The 15,648-nt window shown below is 42.5% G+C and overlaps 6 protein-coding genes across 6 annotated transcripts; 3 read left to right on the top strand and 3 right to left on the bottom strand.

Moving 5' to 3' along the window:
- Positions 1–442: 442 nt before the first annotated feature.
- Positions 443–3,448, bottom strand: SS1G_02632 (hypothetical protein; the record flags this gene model as incomplete). The annotated part of the gene is made up of 1 exon (XM_001596362.1): positions 443–3,448. The coding sequence occupies one exon, from the start codon at positions 3,446–3,448 to the stop codon at positions 443–445; it is 3,006 nt and encodes a 1,001-aa protein (XP_001596412.1).
- A 587-nt stretch (positions 3,449–4,035) lies between these two features.
- On the top strand, positions 4,036–4,332 carry SS1G_02631 (predicted protein; the record flags this gene model as incomplete). Its single annotated transcript, XM_001596361.1, has 1 exon — positions 4,036–4,332. One exon carries the CDS (start codon positions 4,036–4,038, stop codon positions 4,330–4,332), a length of 297 nt encoding a protein of 98 aa, XP_001596411.1.
- Positions 4,333–8,875: 4,543 nt separating this feature from the next.
- SS1G_02630 (hypothetical protein) lies at positions 8,876–10,353 on the bottom strand (the record flags this gene model as incomplete). Its single annotated transcript, XM_001596360.1, has 2 exons — positions 8,876–10,122; positions 10,341–10,353. 2 exons carry the CDS (start codon positions 10,351–10,353, stop codon positions 8,876–8,878), a joined length of 1,260 nt encoding a protein of 419 aa, XP_001596410.1.
- Positions 10,354–11,703: 1,350 nt separating this feature from the next.
- Positions 11,704–12,166, top strand: SS1G_02629 (hypothetical protein; the record flags this gene model as incomplete). Its single annotated transcript, XM_001596359.1, has 2 exons — positions 11,704–11,937; positions 12,035–12,166. The coding sequence occupies 2 exons, from the start codon at positions 11,704–11,706 to the stop codon at positions 12,164–12,166; spliced, it is 366 nt and encodes a 121-aa protein (XP_001596409.1).
- A 1,639-nt stretch (positions 12,167–13,805) lies between these two features.
- Positions 13,806–14,219, bottom strand: SS1G_02628 (predicted protein; the record flags this gene model as incomplete). Its single annotated transcript, XM_001596358.1, has 2 exons — positions 13,806–14,004; positions 14,161–14,219. 2 exons carry the CDS (start codon positions 14,217–14,219, stop codon positions 13,806–13,808), a joined length of 258 nt encoding a protein of 85 aa, XP_001596408.1.
- Positions 14,220–15,407: 1,188 nt separating this feature from the next.
- On the top strand, positions 15,408–15,587 carry SS1G_02627 (predicted protein; the record flags this gene model as incomplete). The annotated part of the gene is made up of 1 exon (XM_001596357.1): positions 15,408–15,587. The coding sequence occupies one exon, from the start codon at positions 15,408–15,410 to the stop codon at positions 15,585–15,587; it is 180 nt and encodes a 59-aa protein (XP_001596407.1).
- Between the last annotated feature and the right edge of the window lie 61 nt (positions 15,588–15,648).

Raw genomic sequence — 15,648 nt, 5'->3', positions numbered from 1 at the left:
ACTTGTTCTAATAATATAATAGACCCTAGATTATTAGATTCTTAATAGTTTAAATCAATTGATTCAATAATTGTTGATTAAAATAAGTTTAAAGTGGTTGAGTAAGTGAAAAAGTGGCGACTCGCTGATAAACCACGTTAATCTTACGATCCCAAAATCAAATCAAATCAAATCGTAAGAATACCCTCGTGAAGCGGCAGATTTCCATCATCCGAAACAACCACAATTAAAATTTTGCAGTTGCAATTGGTGAATATGAGAAATCAAACCATATGCATGAACCCAGATAGATCTATCATTTTAACATTCGCGAGAAAAATCCTATATCATAAACCTGCCGTCTAGACACCAGCAAGAGAATTTTCTTCCAAAGCAGACTGATATACTAATATAAAAGTCTGAAAAATACTACTAATTGCAATATATTCCACATCCACACCCACTACATAAGTTCATCAAAATCTCTAATATGCACGATCTGCTGACCATGAAGTTGAACATTTCTCCGTTTCTGATGACCCTTCAAGTTTCCCTCTATAGGACTACCATTCTCATGTGTTCTTACACTCGGCCAAATAGGTTCGTCGAGTTTTTCAATACCGGGTCCATATCCGGAGTTACTTCGTTGGGAGAGAGTATTTGGGTAAGGGGAGGAAAGAGTGGGGGAAGAAAAAGGTGTAGAAGAGGCACTTTTGTGGATTCTTAGACCCATTATTTCTCCGTCGTGGCCTGGGGGAGGAACTGGATAGGAAGATGTTTGGTAAGGAGATGGTCGGATGCGTGTTGATTGGTATGTCGGCACGGTGCGGTTTGGATTTTGGGGATTTCGGGGTGTGGATACATAGGAGGGAGTTTGAGGAAGAGGTGATTTGGGAGGTTGAGATGGTGGCTGATTGGTCGGGGAATAGTATTTTTCGGATGACTTTGATGAATATTGTGGTTCGATGGGTTGTCTTGGAGGAGCGGGGAAAAGTGACACAGTTTTCGATGATGGCGATTGCGCGGTCTTGAGGGATAGATCTCTCGTGCGAATACTTAAGTGTTCTGCTGGTTGCATAGTCACGAAGCTTGATTCGCTATCAGCGATCGATGCAGCAGTGGAGGTACGAGCGGTATCCAAATCATTAGCAGTTTCGGCCTCGGAAAAAGTGGTTGTTCTAGCCATGCTCTCATAGCTAGAAACTGAGGACATGGATCTGCCAGTAGTATTTGGTTCAAGTCTCTCTGGTACAGAATGGGGTCCATTTTCAACATGTACTTGTTTTTGCCATATCGAGGATATGGTCCAGCAATGGCTTCGATTGTGTTCAGCTTGTTGTCTAAGTGATTGATCTTCAATCCATGAAGGTTGTTGCTCTACTTTACCCGACAAGAAGTATTCGACTCCTTCGGTATGGAGTAATCCCGGCTTGTCGACCACGAGTGATGACAGAGTTTGCAAGATAAAATAAACGAGAACCCAGCGAGCTCGACGTGCGCTTCTTGGATCACATTCACCAATTCTATCTGTCTTCTCCCAATGCATATACGCCTCTACCATATCGTTACCCTCGTATTCGTCTCCAAGGAGAAAAATGTTCGTTGCCTCCGTATACGCTAGAGCGGACTTTCTAGCTTCTAACTGTGTACTTCTTCCTTGGGTAGGAGGACAAGATTGTGGTAATCGAGGATAAGGATGAGGAATAGACGGAAAGTTGTGATGACTGTCAAATCGCTCAATTAAATTGGTGAATTCGCAGTCATGGCTATTAGGACGGAATTCGGGGGAACCAGGACGAACAATATTGGATCTGTGACTGTTCATCTCCATCAAACCATTCCAAATAACCTGTCGATCAACTAAATAATCATAGAGCGCATAGAAATCCACTGCTAAAGTTCTGACGACAAGCCTGGTAAGCCAGCCATCAACATTTTTAAAAGCCGGTGGCATAGGAGGCCATGTTCCAAACATATCCGAGTAATAGTCGCGGAAAAACTCTTGGAGTCTAACAAAAGCCTCACGAGAGCTTATGCTATGATGATTTGAAGCCTCCGGCCAATAAGACCCATAGTCAAAACCGACCAATAATTCCTCACAATACGCAACTTGGGTTGATGTTTCAACACTAGCTATTTCGAGCATCAACTTTGTAGCTGGGGAAACATTCTTCCAGCTGGGTAGCAAAGCGACATCATTGTACATACCAGCACAGTGCACAAACGCTTCATGCCATCCTTGTTGCCAGTGAATTTTCTTGTGTTCACTCCAAATCAACATGCTGCAAGCCGACTCCGGATCGTCACGAACATCATGCCAGCCCATTGCTTCGGTGTAGTTAACAGGAATATAAGTCAGACTTTGATGCCGAGGCATAATGTCCTGGAAACGCTCATGCAAATCGGTGATTGCTTGGTGTAAAGTGTATCCAACGATTCCTTTACCAGAGCATACCGCAAAGACATTTCTCCAAGACAGCTTGTATCTAAGCAGTTCCTGTCCCAGAATATTTCCAGCAGTTGGTAATGTAAATCTGTACGAGATTTGGGAAGCGTCGAAACTTTTGCTAGATTCGGAGCCGGGAGGAGTCGGATGTCTAGATCGCTGGGAACCATGTCGGTAAGAATCGGCAATGCTCATGGTATCCATGTCGTCCGTAAGGCCATCACGTAGTAACGCGTCTACTATAGGTGATCCAATCGATTCAATCATATGAGATCCCAGTCTAAAAGCAGGTTGTGACATCTCAGTGTCTCCTGCCTCTTTAGCATAGAACACTAGAACATCCCCCTTTGGGTCCCAAAGGTCTGGATCTCTGACATCAACCTTGTCCCACAATACAATGGGCTGACCTTTTCGTCTCCATAACTTCATCTTTGCTGGGAATGGTGGGGCTTCTCCTCTGGAGGTTCCTAGTCGTTTTGGGGGTGGCTGGTTTGCATAGCGTGGGGTCTGCCCTGAGGCGCTAGTAGGTTGTTGATTTGTATACTGCATCTCTTCCGCCGGCAATTCATGCTTGTCTTCTCCAATTGGTGTTGCAGGCGGGGTTTCGTGCAGTTCTTCCTTGCCTTTCTTCTTCTTAAAGACGTTTGCGAAATTATGACGGAAGTTCTCACTGCTCTTCTCCATCTTCGAACGAAAAGCTGATTTTTCGATTCCAGATGTTTCGATCACTGGCATTTCAGGTCTTCTGATTCGAGCGTATCCGGGATTGTATTCGGCATCATAGTGACCACTGTGGATTGATCTTGATGAACCTTCATCTGATCTCATAAAATCAGGATGATCTGCGAAATTCGATGGGACACCATTTTCTACTCGAGGAAATTCTGAAATTGATGGATCTGACTTGATCGAAGGCGTGTGCTCTTTGCCTTTGAGTGTGTCATCTTTATTCAGGTAGTCGTATCCTGCCTTGTTATTTTTATCCACTTTCACCTTCCTGACATAAGCTGAACGTCCAGACATGATAAGTGTTGATATACGAAGAGAGTGATGATATCTTCTAGCAAAATAGTAATGTGAGAGTTTTTATGGCGTTGAGGCTCGAAGTCCAACGAAAATAAGACGGGGTATTGGTGTGTGAATCATTCAGTAAATGGCGAAAGCAAAGACAACGGAGCGTGTCTAGCTCTGCAATAATGACATGTGATGAATAAGAGACTGTCTGGTTAAGAAGTGAAGCCAAGTCGGGATCCAGAAGGCGGGAATGGAACAATGTCTTCTCGATCTATAGTTTTTGGAAAATAAAAAAATAAATAAAAAAAGGTAAAGGATTTGCGTCGGAATGTTGGTGGAAGAAGTGGTGAATATCAAGAGCAAATTCTTATTGTCTTTAGATTGGTTGATTTCTCGTAGGTATTGTGGTGTATCGGCAAATGGTTGTTCCGAAATTAGAGGTTATTCAGATGAGAATCAGACTTCACTGTCGCTCCCCTTCAGTCCAAACAAAGCTGACCAAAATAAATCTAGCACCAGTACTGCCAAGAGACTTCCCAGCAGTCAGCTGCGACGCCAAGAGATATAAAATATATATTAAAGAATGGGGGACAAGAATGGGGTATGTGAATAGAATAGAACAACTTTTCGACACTCTGGAAAGATGCTGTAATGCTCAAAGAACAGTGAAGAATGATGACACAGAACAAAACGGAACGAATGAAGTCAATGTTGAAACTTTTCCACTGAATAATGGTGGGGAAGAGGGAAAGTTTTACTGGGGAAGCACACAAGGATTCACATGTCGACTGATCCTATTTTATTGCTTTTCCCTCAAGGCTGACAATGTACCACCAGAGCAGGCTTCACTTCCCCATGCAAAGCGTGAGATTGAAGGATATGCTCTTGCATAGGGAATGGGGGACAGGGTAAATTTTGTCAATGTGCGGTTGTAGACTCGTAGTCCAGCGAGTAGTACAAAGAACTACTCAGTAAGCTTTAGAACCGGATCCTCTTGTGGATTCTCTTGATATTGGAAGCATGGCATAGCACCCCTCTCTTCTTCCGTCCCCTTGGGTATCCTTTATCTTGCAGAGGGGATGCGATAGGTTAGATTGATTCAGAACGGAAGGCGGCATACTACATAGCCTAGGAAGTCAATGGTCGACTCGAGCCTAGAAAATATGGACCTTGTTAGCCTTTATTGGTTTTGTATCCAATCACTGATTCATGTATGAATTCAAGGATGCATGAAGCACATACATACCGAGATTGAAGGGCGGACGGGCAGGTTCGCCAGGCTAGTTCTAGTGAGGGAACTCAAGAATGAGGTGTGAAGGGATGAGAGATACCTTCGGAGGGAGTACTAGGTATGCATAATGTAAGCATAAGGCGACAGGCGCCGGCCTGTGGTACAGCTCAGTCAGCCTATGCAATCACGAACTTCACGACCTCACGACCTTCCTACCCACAAGTTTTATAAACAAAGTTTCTCTCTACTGCCACTTTTGAGCTTTTCATGGTTCATGTACAGGATAGAACCATCAAAATAGACGAAATGTATTTGCTTTGTTTTACTCAATGCGATTGCAAATTGAATCGTGTTCCCAAGCGATATCTCGTAAACCAATTATCCGCTATCTACAACAATTTAGGAAGGGTTCGTCTCGATATACCCAGCTGTTTTGTCCCACTAGACATGTCCTGGAGGTCCACTATCTCCACTAGGGAGATAGGGCATGTACGCTATACTCGGCCCCACTGTCCGCCCTGAATTAGTTTATGGATTTAGAACCTTTTAGGGCTTCTATTGCATGATTCTTCGAAAAGAGGTTTGGTGATTGTGATAGTACTCCATATATTTTTTGATGGTTCATCTTATCTCTCTTTTTTCCGAAAAGACAAGTGTAACAATTGACATGCAAAGGACTTGGAAATGGATTCGTGGTTTTATGGCTGCTTGGCTGCTTGGCTGCTTGGCTTCATGGTTTCATGGTTTCGTGGCTTTACAATCTCATAGCTTTATAGCTTCACAGTTCCACGGGCTTCAATCATGGTCATCATTAACAGTTGGCGTTCCAATGAGATGCCGGAGAGGCAAATATACTGGCATTTTGGCTACTCGGCCGTAGCCGAATACCCTTGAAGAGAGCACCCTTTTCTGTTTCAAACCTTTAGCTAGCTAGCTATCTCTCTAGATACTTCTCTAGATTCTTCCAATATGTCAACATCTAGCTTTAACCAATCAAATATCCTCATCATATCAATGATAAGAGAGAGAGGTTAAATCTTCCAACAGTTGCCAATGAAATTAATTAGCCAATCAATTCAACATGTTTCAACCTCTCTCTTTCATCTATTTAACATTTGATACCCCGAATCTAGATATACCTACGATACGTATTGCACTTAGCTTCATGTTGCATCGCTAAACATCATTTACCTCCGGACAACACTCATCAGAGTATTCATATCCGACGGCTTATCCAAATCTAATCAATATGCGAGTTGTTTCGGTATGTAGAACCGGAATGAGGAGAACGACCATGGATGTGTAGGGCCACGCCCCTTCAAATTTCGAATTTTTGAAAGGAAAAAATCGACCAGATCTTCGGAGCCTCAATCCCTTTTCTATCATCATCGTACGAGGGACTTGTAACATTTGTACGAGGCACGTCAGCATCGTATCCACAAGTGCACGACCGATACTTTCGTCATATCTGTCAGACAGACATTGGCATTCACGCTTCTACCTTTTGGTTTTTCAGCTCATCCCAAATTCAATTATTTATTGCCTTGGAGATCCAAAAAAGAGGCATTGTAGCTCAAAGCTCAATTCAACGTTATACAGCATATTTTTCCCAATCCATCCATCCTTCCATCCTTCAGCTTATGTGCAAGCCATTCTATCCGAAAATAATCATCTTGTCCCGCTGCTATACTCGTAAATAACTCATTATCTCTTAGCGGGACTAGTTCACTGGTGGCTTACCAATGTTAAGTGTGAGCGATGGGATTTCCCCTTCTGGCAGTAGCCCCAGTCTTCCCGTGATAAGCCAAACCCCGCAGCTTACAACGTTTACTTCTCTGAAAGTGGAAGGTAGTTATTTCTCTCTCAAGTTGAGAAGGAGAATACATTTCTATCTCTTGGCAGCAATTGAACTGACATGTCTTCTTTATTCCGGAGACCAAAATCTTTCTCTGAAGCAGGCCCACAAGGCTTGATCACTGAGGATCTCCTTGAGGATTAATGATGAACAGCATCACCTTGTACGCAGATCGTTCACAATCTTTCCTGGGGACGAGCCACTGTTCCACAACGAGCCACCGTTCCATATTTCAGTGGGCGACCGAATGCATGATTTCCTCGTGGAAGGGGGTCTAGATCACAAAATCTACGGAGTACATGCGAATAGCATGCCTTGCAAGTTGCAAGTTGCAAGATCTCTGTTGAAATTCTTCACAATACCGGTAGTACCCGAAGGCTCTAAACTCATACTTTGATTTCACACGTTTGAGGATACGTATTAAAGCAATCTTTTAAATTCCAATTCAATTTCTGTTCGATTATTGAAAAGTTTGAGTTTCCCAATCTAGTACTAAAGTCCGGGGCTAGAGCGGATATATCCGTTAGTCTCTGACATTAGTCTCTGACATTAGTCTCTGACATTAGTCTCTGACATTAGTCCCCGAAAAGTCAAAGACTTCAATCCTCACGTGAAAGCACATTGATGTGACGTGTGTACTACATGTGTAGGAAACATACACACATTAAGATTCATTCTGTCATATGTTGTGGTCTGTACTCCGCAGAAGGGCTGCAGCAATTAGAGATTCTAGTTGCATCTTTTTTACCCATGGTCACAAGATCTCGATAAAAAATTCCGAGTCTTGTTAATCATGACTTTAGTAAAGTCTGAAGAGGCAAGGCTTTTGGTTTCACTAATCTGGCATGTATCCCAATTCAGAAACATCAAGAAACAGGCTTTATTATCTGTGTTATGTCCTTCATGAGAAAAGCTCCCGAAAAAGACAATGTGTGAAGAGTATAGAGGTGACCTTACCGGATGAGTACATCTTATATTGCGATACGATGCCGACATAAGCCTTGACAATCAAGGCCAGGCCGAGCCAATCCCTTCTTTCCCCCCGCCCCTCTAATAGACGTGTTTCACTGAAAAAACAATATGGTAGAAATAGAAGTAGTCTTGCGTTCCTTTCCCTTCTTTCTTTCCCAGAAATCTCTTTCCGTTCTCCTGACTGTCAAATATAGGTGAATTTTTCGCTTTCGATAGAATTTAGTTGTCACAGTTTTCATCTCAAAGGTTAACAACTATCATCCCGCTTGTTCTATATCTTCGTCCTTACCTCTGACTCACCCCTTCATCTCAAAATATCAAAGCAAAGACAAATGAAATTCAGGAAGAATAATAGGACGAAATACAAAAACATGCCTCCCATCCCCTCACTCCTTCCTCCCCGTGAGGGGCAGGAAGAAAAACCCCCTGGAAGAGAGAAGCAGCGGGGCGGGGATTAGATAACCCCATATGATACTCCTAACCACAACATCATGGTGCCGATATGTTCTACTATTCAATTTCCCGTATCAATCGACAAAGAAACAACAGTTTTGTACCTTTTATACACATTTATCCTTTAATATAGGCACTAAGGAATGAAACAAACTATTCAACAGAATATTACAGACCTTCATTCTAAGTTCTAACAATCTCTAGCTATCACACCTGGTATATAACATCATGATATAAATAAAGAAGTAAATAAATCCTCTATAAATTATTCTATAAATCTAGAAACTTTTCAATTTTTCTTATTATTTATATAATCATATCCCATATCTCTGTACAAATATAACCCAAACTTCTAGTATACTTTAACTATAATCTTACAATACCTTTACAATAATAATAATATATAATTGAGATGAGTAGAAGTTAGAAACCTAATTTGAGGCTGGATCTGGATCTGGATATTTGTTTATATAGTTAGGTCGTACTGAGTTCTACCGATATATTAATTATATCATTTGTAATACTAAGGGTGATATTGAGAGTATATTGATTGATAGATAAGTTAGAACACGATTCTGCTTCCAAGACATAGCTACCACTCATTTGTTTCATAGTTTGTTGTGGGCATTAGGTGTGACTTCGGTGTGACTTCTTACTATCTATATGAGAGATTTTGTGTTCACTCGTTTCATATTGATTTGGGGTTAAGGTCTGTATTTCCATGATATTAAATGGAAATAGATAGATATTGACTGTAAAAAAAATTCATATGTCCTGTCTATGAAAAACTACTTATGGATATCGAATCATGACTTAAACCACTCTCTAGTAAGTATCCGCCCAAGAAGGAAGTAAAGTAAAACTCCGGTACAATCTAAGACCTAAATACCCTCTCCTTCGCATTACCAGAGACATCCTCTCAAACTCATTCCCTCTGCTTAACAACCAACTCTCTAACTTCAGGAAGCCCCTCCCATCCTCTCCCGTTTCCGCCAAACCTAACACTCTTCTCCATGACCTCCCTCCACCTAAGTCCTGGAGCTAGTTTTCCCGTAATAGTATTTGGTCTCCTTACATCCGCATTAGTCGGCACTGGCAATGCTCGTCCCAATAATGCTTCCATTGCTTGCATTGCGAATCCAACTGCTTTCTTCGCATTTGAAGGGATGCCAGTTTTATCGAAGCTGCCAAAACGGGCTTTTGGGAATTCAGCTTGGAGGTCTGAGATCAAAGATGTGTGTGCCATGCCGCGGCCATCGACGGTTATATCAGCTGCGTTAACAGCGTCACGACCGGGACCATAGAGGAGGATCTGTTGGGCTATGCTGGCAGAAGTAAAACGTGTGATGGTTGATATTGTATCTGCAGGTGAACAACCTCGATATGCACACATGCCTATAATCTTATATGCCATAGCGTCACCATAAATTTCCCTGGCCGTGGTTTTTGGCGGTCGTGTGCTGAGATATTCATCGTTGGTTAGGAGTTGCTCGACTATTTCATGACATATTTCACCGTGTAGGAAAGAGGGCTGATCCGTCTGCGGATCGAGGCCAAAGTGACGATAGGCTGCATCAATCATACAAGTGCCTGGACCTGTATCCCAGTCGTACATTGCGTCTATTCCGCCCTTTTTATCGGATGGGATAAAACATATAGTTGTAATACCTCCAATTGTTATGCAAATTTGTAATCTCGTAGGATGATGCAATAATAGCCCGACCAAATATGCAAATAAAGGAGCACCTTGTCTGCCGACTGCTTGTTCTGCCGTCCGATAGTCGGAAACGGTTGTTACACCTGTTTTTGCAGATATCACAGCTCCTTCTCCTAAACACATGTTCGATCGATGTTGTCCTCGAGGCGGAGCACCGGTTAGGGTTACGAGCTGCCCTCCGGATCCAATCAAGTCGATATCATCAACTGAAATGCCATGCCGTTGTGCAAATATGTGTATAGCGTTCGCGAAAGTATGACCCATCTCTGCGTCCATTTGCGATAGCATACTTGGTGGAGCGGCGTCTTCTTGTAACATCGACAAGATCTCGGATCGAATCTTCGAAGGCATAACCACTGAATCATACTGGGAGAAATCAGTCTGTGTTATGCAAAGGTAGTCTTCTTGTTGTATACCTGTATAAGATCCAAGTGTAATGGTGACTCCGGTGACTCCTGAGTATAACGACAGAGTGCAAAGTCAATATCATCCATCGCAGTGCCGGAAGTGATGCCCAGTATCAATAGATTTAGACCGGGTGAGCTTTGGGCTCCATCATCTGAAGATGAGGAGCTTGAACTTTGATAACCTCCATCTACTTTTGATTGTAAAGCTTCGAGGTATTTATGACCAACTTTCGTTCTAACACGACCTTTCGGGGCCGGTATCAAACCATTCATAACCATGACCATGCCCACGACATCAGATCGGAATGGTGATATGGAAACGGCCGCAATCGGCAGTCAAGAAGGGATTATAATATACGTGAATATACAAAGTGTGCGAATATTTTGATTATGTGGAATGCTCATCCAAAACACACAGAGTATTTTTGAAATACAAAAGTACAAGGGAAAGACATGGTTTCTGTAGTCGTGTGAGCTGAGTGATTTTGATCTCGAAATGGAAGTGTTAGTGAAACTATAGAGGTTAGCGGCATTATCATGTCAAATAGCAAAGATGGTGCAAGAATGACGTGGGAAAGATCTTCCTAGGAAGAAGTGATCCATGGTTAGAATGGTTGGGTGAGGGGAGAGGGGGAGAAATGATCCTCAAATGGAAATCCTATGCGCACATCGGGTGGGGGAAAGTGTTAAGGTTCTTGCCTGAGGCATAAGTAACATGCCATGCTTAGCATTTCTAACATTTGCTATTCCGTGGGTAACCTTGGTGGAATTTGTTTATACGGAGCAAGTGTCGAAAATCATGCCATCTTTGCTCTACAGAAACCTGCCACCAATTGCACCAAAATGCGCGATGAAATGTGACAAAACGCCAATGTACTATCATACTGCTCTTATCTGCATAATGCAAGTGAGCTTGTACGGCAAAGATCGTCACTTGCCAAATGTGACGCTCATACGGGTACTCCTTAGACCAATAGAGGTAGGTCGACTAGATCTTCGAATAGGACATTATCTGGTTCCTCACTATCGGTATATCCAATGGTATTTCATGACAACGTCCCAATATATTGGGAACGAGTGCTTTTCGCCGGTCGATGCATATATCTCCGATGTATGTAGTAGTTAGTTGATGGAGCATTCATTGGTTTTGGAGGCATTGGGTAGCTGTCCGAATTCGGATAAACAATCCTTTTCCCGAAGCTTATCCTTCCATGCATGAGTGGGAGGACTTTTGAACTTTTGAAGACGATCAGAAGCACAGCTTTTAGATGGTTTCTTTCGTGATCTGAGAGGTAACCAAGCTTCAAGCTACTCATCTGAGGGTGGAGTTATGTGCGATGGATCGAAGGTCTTTGTTTAACTTGTCCTTGTCGCGGCATATATCTGGAAATACCTAGAATATAGTACCGTTCTTTCTGTTGAAGACCAAAAACCATTGCTTTATGCTCTACCAGACCTGTGTTGTAGATCCAGATGGAGTTGCACATGTCACCGGAAGCTGCACAAGTTAAGAAAGGCGGAGAAGTTATTTAGGCCTAGCTTGGAATATTCTGCCGCCCCGCACAAGAACAGAAGCATGGCAGAGAGGATTCCACTCCTTAAAAGTCCAACCCTCCTAATTTATTCATCATGGGACTTTTTGGCTCTTCTCAAGCTTCTCTACCCCCTCCAAAGATATCCGCAGATGGTGCACCGATAGCACCGGATCGGAGCCAAAGGTCAAAATGCTGGGAAGCAAGAGATGCATACTTCAGGTGTTTGGACAAAAATGAAATTATTGACAGCATCACGGAGAAGAACAAAGCGGAGAAATCTTGCGGGACAGAGGCAAGAGGGTTCGAAAAGAATTGTGCAACTAGTTGGGTAGGTTGCTTCCGTAGCCGAAAGATCATTCTAGTGACATTGTTATGAATTGGTGCCGAATGAATTAGTTTTGATGACTGACGCGCCGCCCTATCAGGTTGAGTACTTTAAGAAACGAAGAGTTATGGAATACCAGCGCGATCAAACACTGCGAAAACTCAAGGCTGAAGGAGCGCAAGAGATGCCGGGCGTTATAGGAGCTGGAGCACCTGGACAGAGGCCATCATGATGTTTGGCAGAATGAAATGTACAACAGCATCTGGAATTAAACCATTCTATGGTCTACGGCGTTTTCTGAAGTTATCACAAATTTTCTTACGTCCAAACCCCACTCCAGCCATGAATTGAAGAATCTCCTCTGAGCTCAGGATACAAAATATTATTTCGGGTTACAAAATCTGCCCACACTTAAGTACGGTGTCTTTGTCAAACCGACATGCGTGGATATGATGCGCGCCTCTAGCTCCAGAGCTCTTTTGTCTGCGGATCTTGAAGGGTTGCCATAATACACAAAGCAGAAGCCGAATATTTTATGTGAAAGGATTCTGCATCCTCGCCCATGTTCCTAGTTACCCTTTGAATTTACTGCGGCAAAATGCAAAGAATTCTTTTCGAAATGGCCAAGTTTTAAGCAGATTCGATCATTGAAGCCATATTCCAGCATTCAATCCATCCTAGACTTCTTCCTCGCAGCTTTTATACGGATATATTAAAATTCCAGTCAACTTTTCTGTGCCCAAGTGGCTCGTGAAAATTGATCAACATATACTACACTACGTACATTGTTGTCCTTCCATTGTGGTACCCAAAAGAGTCAGGAAAGTCTTCTCGCTCGCTGCATTACTTGCATCCCATTGCCCAATCAACTGTGTCCAATGCAACTTTCAGGTTTTGGCTTGTATATACATCAGCAATCATTCTTCTCTTTTCTGAGTTTTGCACATTCCTTGAAGAGCTATCTCCAAATTCATTAATTTGATCCTGCAATCTGTTAAAAATATAGGTGGGTGATACTGGATGAGTGAGTTTCTTTTGATCCATGGAGGCACGGATTGTTCTTGGAAACCATGTCGTCGACTACTAAGATTCTTTTATCAAGATGATACCCATCTCAATTGACAATTAAACTATCTACCCCGTGCTTTTATTTTGCGGGGTACCAATCTTTTTTGAGTTTTGTCAGTCACATCTTGAATATCTAGACGGCCATGAAAATTAGAGTGTCAACGTTTGAACGTGTTTTTCGGGACCTACGCATTCCAGTGAATGATGCATCACTTGAGATGTAAAGTTCTGCTTTTGAAAACTTTCCTCCAAGATCCTGATGTGCCTTTCATTCACTAGTGACTGATCCGCCTGATTTGATGTCTTTGATTAGGAAATAATTAACATCGCATACCTATTTGATAGCCGTCGAAGACAGTGTCACTTGATCCATCGCCTTCGTCCGAAATTCAATCAGTATAGATGTGAAAAGAGGTTCATTTTTGAGCGAACGAGTAGACTTATATAAAAGGGGAAAGATAAACAAGTACTGCAAGCGTAAATGGTAAGGCGATTTCATGAAGTCTCAACACAGATAATCACTCTAGCCTCTGTTCTCACTATTGTAACCCGCTTCGGTAGCGCCTTGGGTGGTTTTACTAAGTTCCGGCTTCAATTTTTCGGAGTGATATCCTGTCTAACACTCTAGCCATGAGGAAATTGCTCTGCATTAAACGGATCTATATTTTCACGTTTCACACTGAATAGGTACTCTGGAACATGTGGCCGTCCGATTTCATTGCTACAAGTCAGAATGCACAGCATCCTTCGAATGTAAACGCACGATATGATGCTTTCTCCCGAATGAGGTTATTTGAATCAGTCTAGCCTTGTGCTCTTCGTATCTTCTTATTGAAAAAACCGTGATTGACAAGAACACGAATGACATCTTCGTGACCCGTTGTAAATGAAAAGCCTCTTGCATCGAGATTGTTGTAATGCACATGTATATTCTTAGCCCATATATATCCATTCGCGCCATTTCTGAGTAACAACTGAGCAATTTTCCGGCGCCCTTGTAAGCTGCACAAGCATTAGCAACTAATTGGGCATGGCGTCCCAAGTATCTGATACAGTAAAGTTGATGTCTCCATAACGGTCAATCATTTATTGTACCAATTCTTCTCTTCCCCAGTAGACACTCTGAACAAGCATCTCCTCTAATTGTTGGTCGCAGACCCATTGCCCAAAGGTCGTGATTTTAGAAACGTCTCAACGAGCAACGAAAGTGAAGTCATTATTCCATTTGCAGCTGCTCCGCGAAAGAAAATTTTTCATCTCCTCTGGAAGTGATATGATAATACGGCATTAAATGTGGTTCGAAGATGAATTCTGCGGCTTTTTAGTCGGGCATTCGGTAGCGATGGCCACAATTTATATGTTCAACCTTGTTTTGTTGTCTTCATGGGTAGCAATATCACAAGATTGTAATCTCCTTCGATCACATAAATTCGGGTTCCGGTCATGATTTAAACTCTATGCGTGGTCGGACAAACCTCAATTTCGAAAGCTGTTTTTTCGTCTTTCGTCCGAAGGTCTTTACTACGCGTCTTTACAGTGTGGATAGCTTGATAGGTAGGATAGGGTACCATTTGATTGGGCATGTATTTCATTTCTAGATAATAGAAAGGGAAACAATGCCGGGTAACTTGCTGTCATTGTATTTGAGGCATATTTCAAGGGCATCTTCAACTAGACCACGTGAATTTGCCATATAATCCACGCACAATGCTCTCGTAATTATTAATTTGAAGAGTTCTACTAGTTCACTGATACGCTGGAAGGCTTATGGGGCATAACATACTGCAAATAAGTAGCAAGTCCATGATCTTCCATAAACCAATAGCCACTAGTATCTGGTCAAATATAACTGCTAAGATATCGTCGGGAGATGTTGACAAGATACTTTATGATGGTCATGATATCGAAGGCATTGTAATAGTTTTGACGGGTGTAAGAATCTATAGCTAGCGAAATTAACAGCGATACATTGGAGGCCAGTATGGAATATACTGACTGACCAGGTTGCCATTAGATCTCACTCCCTTGTCGATAGACTGAAATGCTGTGGAAGTGTCGCTCAGCCAGCTTTACGGTTGGTACACCCGTGCCGTACTGTGACATATCGAATCTATTTAACCCGAAGTTGAGAACCTCAAATGAGAAAAGAAAACTGCACATTCACTTCAAATGTTCAGCAAAATTCCAGGTTTGGACCTGGAAGATGTGACAAAGGTTCCACTTGATACCCTCAAGTGATTGCGAAAATCGAAATTGTGATGCTCTTTGGGAAGAACTGCAGTATAAGGGTATATTTCGAAGATAGAAGGCTCGGCATGCGTGGCTCGAGGAAAGCCCAGAACGAGAATTCAAGCATGAATAGAGAGCACTTGAATACCAGGGGAAGGCGAAATTATTCGACCAAAATGCCCGAGGCATCACTACAGCCGATCGGTGCAACGAATATTGTCCAAGGCTCATGCAGACCATTTTCATCCCGACCAAAAGTGCCGCCCTGCTTCCTCAAGAAGGAAATCCCGTACTCAATCAAGTACGTCGGCTATTGGAGTAGCGCAATTTCGTATCTCCAGATTTTGGCCGATTAGAGGAGGTACAACCAGACAACCCGTCGTGACCTTGTTCATTACTTCCCACAAATGAAGGCCA

The sequence above is a fragment of the Sclerotinia sclerotiorum genome, genomic scaffold (assembly GCF_000146945.2).
Source record: "Sclerotinia sclerotiorum 1980 UF-70 scaffold_3 genomic scaffold, whole genome shotgun sequence".
Lineage (NCBI taxonomy): Eukaryota > Fungi > Ascomycota > Leotiomycetes > Helotiales > Sclerotiniaceae > Sclerotinia > Sclerotinia sclerotiorum.
Note: the sequence above shows the minus strand (reverse complement) of the source record. Positions and strands in the feature narration are given on the sequence as shown.